General features: G+C 39.7%; 1 protein-coding gene across 1 annotated transcript in view; it reads left to right on the top strand.

The window, feature by feature from the left end:
• doc2a (double C2-like domains, alpha) overlaps window positions 1-6,794 on the top strand; it is a 67,261-nt gene that overhangs the window by 37,367 nt on the left and 23,100 nt on the right. Inside the window, exon 7 of the mRNA XM_035654258.1 lies at window positions 6,221-6,347. Within this exon, the coding sequence (XP_035510151.1) occupies window positions 6,221-6,347 (127 nt within the window). The remainder of the gene's footprint in view (window positions 1-6,220; window positions 6,348-6,794) is intronic.

Below are 6,794 nucleotides of genomic sequence, written 5' to 3'. Positions count from 1 at the left end.
TGTGTGTGTGTGAGCGTGTGTGGTTCATTGCCGGTTTCATCGGATCTCATTTCGGACTGATTACACTTACAGCCATTAATCAAGAGCAGGGACATCTTGACATTCAGATATGAAGCTCAGTTGTCATCTTTAATTAATTTAACTGTCAGAGCAGAGAGCTGCTGTGTGAAAACTGGAACATAACATGAGCCCGAGTGATCTTTTTACTGTTTCCTCCTCTGTTCTCTCTTGTAAACACCAGCAATAAACAGCCATCAGCTCGGACTGAAGTGCAACATAATCAGCTCTTTTTTCAAAGAGTCTGGTATGGGGGGTTTTTCCCACATGCTGCACCCAGCATGCAGTCAGAAAAGAAGCTTGGCACATGTCGATGTGTTTTCCACCCTTTAATGATGAATTAATGTTTCCACCATTGAAAGCACAGACGGGGGGTGCAACCCGAGGAGCGTGTCCGTAATCGAAAGAAGTGTGAAATAACAGAGCGGAAAGCCTTTAATTACCGAAGTCCGGGAGCAAACATTTAATCTAAACTAAACATGTAGCAAAGCCAGCGTGTAATTGTGAACAAACCTCTAAGGGAAATGTAAGAAAGAGTGTGCAACACTGGCCGAGCAGCATCGTCTGTATAACGATCGCTGTGAAGGATAATAATCAGCAGTGGAAACGTATTCAGAACCTTTACTTGATTATTTCATTTCTTTTATGATCAATAATCACATTTTTAATACATTTCAGTCTGATACACATCTCTGTTCAAGGTCACCAATAGTGACATTTTAATTCTCTTTGTCTTCAGCTCAGTGTTTGGACCACAGTGTGTTAGTACATGCAGCAGCGCTGTGTTACAAGAGAAAAGGTCCATCTTGCAACAGTCCCTCATACTCCCATCCCAGTGATAAGATGCAGATCCTGAATGGAGTTAACATTGGGGGGGTCGACTAAGACTGTTCTCATTGACAGACAGTTTAGTCATTTGTCATGTTTCTCCACTCATTCATTCAGGTTTTTCCTTTAATTTGTCTCATCTGTACATGCTATCCTTTGGGGCAAATGATGCATAGGCATAATATTGATTTTCATTACTATGCAGATGATACACCACAGTATGTCCCAATAAAGCCTGATACCACCAATTTATCCTGTATTAAGTCCTGCCTTGTTGAAATTAAGATTTGCATGTCTAAAAATAACTCCAAATCAGAAATAATTAGAATGAATCTTCAGCAGGAGGAGCATTAACAATCTCTCTACTCTTCTGGGTGTCTTATCTAATAATGTTAAAATAGAGGCAGTAACCTGGGTGTGTTATTTGAGTTCTTTGATGATGAGGTGACTAAAGTGCTGTAGTCCTTCATCCAACTGTGACACTGAAGCAAGATCAGGTTGTTCCTTTCATCTGCAGATCTAGAAAAGCTCACTCATGTTTTTATCTCCTCCACTTTATTCTGATGTCAGCAGGTGAAACATCCAAAGACTGCAGCTGATACAAAACTCTGCTGTCAGGCTTTTAACTCATTCTGAAAGAATATCACACCGATCTGCACTTCACTGGTTACCTGCGAGGTTGTGATTGATTTTTAAAAGTTTGTTGTTATTAAAGCCTTGAATGGTGGAAATCCTGTCTGTATCTGTGACTCCCGATGAGCCTGATGGCTGCTGGAGATCCTCTGGCAGAGACCCAGTAATGGTTCCTAAATCTCAACTTGTCATTAAAGCTGACGGACAGAGAAAATTATTTAAAACATTGAGGAAAACATGAATGAATGAGGCTCATTGTCACTTCTGAGCTGAATGCTGCTCTCAGAAACTAGGCGATGGTACGGGGATCAGTTGGGTCTTGCAGACCAAGTAGCGCTCAATGTTGGTTTTGTGTTCTCTCGAGTCTTTTGTGGTCATATGCTTCCATATGTTGCCTCCTTGGGGGATGTTAGCGAGCACTGCTTACATACAGATTGCATCAGGTTTCACAAATGTTTGTTGCTCACAGTTGTAAATAAATTAGAGCTGATTGCTGCCGTTCCAGACAATGCTTATGATTCCACCAGAAGCACAGCAGTGTGTTTCATATTGATTGTGATACTTTTATGGCACTAACCAAATTTCATAAATACTACCGAGTATCAAAAAAAGGCTTTACATTCAGTACCAAATTTGGACACCAAGGGAGTAAAAGCAGAGACAACTGAGTGATCTTTGTGTTGATTGTAAGCTAGATTGTTGTCAGACCCGAGGTAGCCTCAGATCGAGCTGGCAGGAAATCAGACACAGAAACGGCATGGAGATTCCAGCCAATTTCCAAAATAAAATACCCTGCACAGACCCCACATTGACACAGAAATGACCAAATAAACCAAATCTGAGCAAGTTAAAGTAATGCTCTCGGTTAGGTATGAAGCATAGAAACGTAGATACTGCTTTCTTGATTTGACCTGCATTTGTGTGTTGCCATATTGCGGAGGTCAGATCTGCTAGTTATTAACACTGAGTGGTTCAGACTTCAGTACAAAATCAGCTGTGATTCGTTTACTTCTGAACTGATTGCCATGAATTTTGGTGAGAAATTGAACCTGATACTGGAATTACTTCAGTTACTGGGGGTGGAGGTCATTAGCTCTATGCCACAAGACAGTCAAGAGTCATTGTTTGGAAAAATGCTGCAGTTTGGACGTACAAACAGACAAAATATTTAAAACAGACACTAATAACCAAAAAACAGCCACTACTAGTGAGAGCAACACATACAGAATGAAAACAGTAAAGACATGTTCACCAGTGTGTGTGAGCTGGTGCATAAATATCAACAGATGGTTCAAATTACTGTCTAACAGGAAACTGGCAACAAAAACTGTTCAATTAAATGTATCCCGTAGACAAATTTCCCTTTTCACAAAATCCAGCAACCAAGCAGCTTTATAACAATATAATAGATATAGAAATATAACAATATAATATAAATATACATATTTAGAGAAACAGATAAAAGCTGAAATTCTAAATAATTTACACTTAATGTAGGCTGTTCATAGATCAGAGTCTGGATGTCCCAGTGGAAGTTGTGGCTATTCAGCCGGTTTATGTTCTGGCACCGAGCTGATTATCAGTGACTGAAATAATTCCAACCAGTATCAGGTTAAATTTCTCACCTTTAAAATAAACGAAATCGCATGAAAATCGGTTCAGAACTCTGCGAGTTAAGGTCAATTTTGTAGTGAAGTCTTGATCTCTCAGTATTGTGACCTAGCAGATCAGACCTCCGTAATACGAGGTCAAATCTAGAGCGCAGAAGGTTTTATTAACTTGCTCAGATTTCGTTTATTTGATAAGTTTTGCTTCTACTGATGGGTAAATAGACAACGTAGTTAAAAGGTTTCTGTTTTTACAGTCGGAGGTCTGTGCAGGGTGTTTTATTTTGAATCTCTGTGCCATTTGTGTGTCTGACTTCAGGCAGCAATTATCTTCCCTCCAAAACAAGTTTGGTAAAGCTAATTAATCATATCTACAGTGAATGTGAGAGGCAGGGTTGCCCCACGTTGAGCTTCACTGCCTCCTCAGACCTTCGTGCCAACATTCAGGTTCCAGGTTCCTCTGAGACTTCACTTTTTCTCTCCTCTTCAGTTTCAAAACAAAAGTGAGAAAAATACATTTTGCGGTTGATCCCGAGGGCCCTGACTGTGTGTGAGAGTCCTTGTTTTTCTGTCTCAGTGAGAACCAGTTTTAGACCTTGAAGTGAAGATGAAGAGCTGTTTGACACTTCTGTTAAAAGGAAACAGGAACTATAACAATGCTGCCTAAAACAGTTAATGGACATATTTGTGGAAAAAGCCTCAAGCTTCAGGGTGGGCGTTTCCATGGCAATGACTGACTGACAACTGAGAGCGGTTGTTGCTAGGAGACTCACGTCAGCCTCTACGTTGACTGGTCACAACCTCTTACAGTCTACGGAGGCTGATATAAAGAGAAACTGTTAGCAATTTAAAACGTCTGTCTCTGTAATATATGTCACGGGTAATACAGACGCGTCCATTATCAGGAATTAACGGACGCTGTGGAGGTCAGCACCGTCCAACACGTGGAAACATTGCTGCAGTGAATAGGACGAACTTAAGATACAACTTGGCAACAGGACATATTATTTCATACAATTTAATTCTAAAAGTTTAGGTCACTTTGGTTCACTTTTTTACATTTGCACGACTGCCACTTGGAGTGGTAGAAACTGGACATTTCAGCCATTTTTTCACCATTTTTGCAAAAACTTCTAGCTAACTATTCCAACTGTTTATTACTTAAAGCAATCTACACTATTTTGACCATTACTTTAGGTCTTTTATGAATTTTTGTAATACTTTTAGCTAACAATTCTAACAATTTATCAATTTATTTTTTACTATTTGAACAATTTATCCAGTACTTTAGCACCATTTAATACTTTTAGCTAACTATTCCAACTAGTTATTCGATATGTTAAGCTAACAATTTCTTACTTTTAGCTATCTATTTAACATTTAAGTGTTATTATTAGAAGTTGTGATCACCAGGGGAGAAATTCAAGTTGACAAGGCAGCACAGGGGAAATGCAGTGCAAAGAGTCCAGAAGTGTAAAAATACAATAAAGAATAATAAAATAAAAATATTATAAAGATATAATAGAAAATAGAAAAACTAGAATGAAAATATATTCACTATATGCAGTAAGACAGTGTATACGTATGTATATATAACAGTTCATAATTAGTTATCCATCTCAACCAATCATTCATTCTCTATTTACTAGCTATGCAACGTTACTGTTAAGTTTTTCACTGCAGACAAATGTTTTCTTTTTGGTACAGTTTTGGCAAAATAATTAGTCAAATCAAACTCATATTAATGTTCTTTTCAATTCGGCTTTATGTGGAGCTCAGCAGACCGCTAACCTTTAAATAAATTTGCCTCAAACGACTCGATTTCATTCTGATCCAGTTCATAAATAATAAAACTGGTTTCTGGATGAATTCCAGAGGTCAGACTGTCAGGGAACACTCTTCTTTCCGTCAGTCTTTGCAGGGCTTCATGTGAATACATTTTCTGTGATATAATGTATTTAAATGTATACAGAACATTTCCTGCCAGCTGTTTGGTGACACTCTGTCGTTCTTTGTTCTCTCAGTCTCTCGACCTTTCCCCGTCAGTGTCTCCACATTGTTTACCTCCACATTTAATATGCTGTTTGTGTTTGCTTTAATCCAGAGCTCCTGACTGTGTTGTGACTGTTTTTAATAGTCTGTCTCTGGTGAACCACGGCGCTGTTATTGGCTCCACACACAGAAAAGAGCTGCCTCCTCTTGGACCTGAGTCGGTTTATTGAAAAGCAGAAACGATTCCGTTGTTTAGTTTTGTTTTCTTGTGTTCAACCCCGTCAGTTCAGTCGACAGCAGGGACGGTGGTAGGTGGGAGACAGGTGGAGACAGACAGCTTCAAACTCACCTGACAGAAACCCGAACTGACCACACTCAAACACACAGACCTCTATACTTGTGAGGACGCAAACCCTAAACATATTCTAACCTTAAGCCTCACACCAAGTCCTCGCTTTCTAAAAATTTTCCCACTTTACAAACATGACCATACTTTCTAAAAAGGGTAAGAACAGACCCACTGATTGCTAAAGAACTGTTTCCATATAGCTCTTTTTAAGCCCTAATGAACCAATTAAACACAAGCATGGTAGTGAATATAAAGACCAGGTTCAGGAGAAGAACTGTTGGTGTTGGTGCCATATGTGAGTGCTGGAGGAGAAGTGCTGTTCTTTGATCTGACGTCCTGAACAGAATCTGACATTTCAGTGTGAGAACGACAGCTTCTGCAGTTTGATCTTCATCACATCAACAACCTTTTGTGATGAAAACTCGTCAGGAGGATTTCCTCCACTGCCCGCTGACAAAGGCTTTACCATGTAGGGAGGAAAAGAATGAGTCAGTGTGGAAATCCCAGGGGAAGTGTCTTCCTCATTTTCTCTGTTTATACAGAGGTCAAACATCCAGCTCAGGTCTTCAGTAGTGATTCAGGAAATCTCTTAGGCCCAGGCAGCTCTTATGGATGTTTTCTATAGACACGCACATATAGACACAGAGGAAACTAAAGATTTTATATTTTTAATAAACAAATTTCACTTTAAATATTTCCTTTTTTCCTTTCTCTTTTCTCCTGTTTCCTCTCCTGTTTCCTGTTTCCTGTGCAGGTTGACTGTGTGTGACGAGGACAAGCTGACTCATAATGAGTTAATTGGAGAGTCCCGGGTGCCTCTGAAACGTGTGAAACCCGACCAGACGAAACATTTCCACACCTGCCTGGAGCATCCACCACCGGTAACACACACACACACACAGTATTGCATTAACTCAACCTCTGAGGAAATAAACTGCACTGATCCTTCAAGTGATGGATGGTCGGCCACAACTTCGGTCCACACTGAAACATCTCTACTACTAGGTGGATTGTCATCCTCCTCTTTGTTCTCTAGTTTCCACTCTCCTCTTCTTCCCTCTCTTGTTTCATCTTTTTTCTCCCGTTTCCTCTCTCCTTTTTTGTGTCCTCTTTTGTTTCCTCTCCTATTTCCTTTCTTTTTCCCTCTCCTGTTTCCTCTCTCATCATGTTTCCTCTGGTGTTTCCTCTCCTCTCTCAGGATATAATGTGTAAAATAACAGAATTTGGGTTTGAAGCAACACTGAACCCGCAGTCATTGGTGTACTGATGGTTTAAATGCTAATGTATTTCAGATCAGAGTCTTTGGGTGTTTTCACACCTAAAAGTCC

This window comes from Morone saxatilis, unplaced genomic scaffold (genome assembly GCF_004916995.1).
Source record: "Morone saxatilis isolate NCDOM2014 unplaced genomic scaffold, NCSU_SB_2.0 Contig14, whole genome shotgun sequence".
In the NCBI taxonomy this organism is placed as follows: domain Eukaryota; kingdom Metazoa; phylum Chordata; class Actinopteri; family Moronidae; genus Morone; species Morone saxatilis.
Note: the sequence above shows the minus strand (reverse complement) of the source record. Positions and strands in the feature narration are given on the sequence as shown.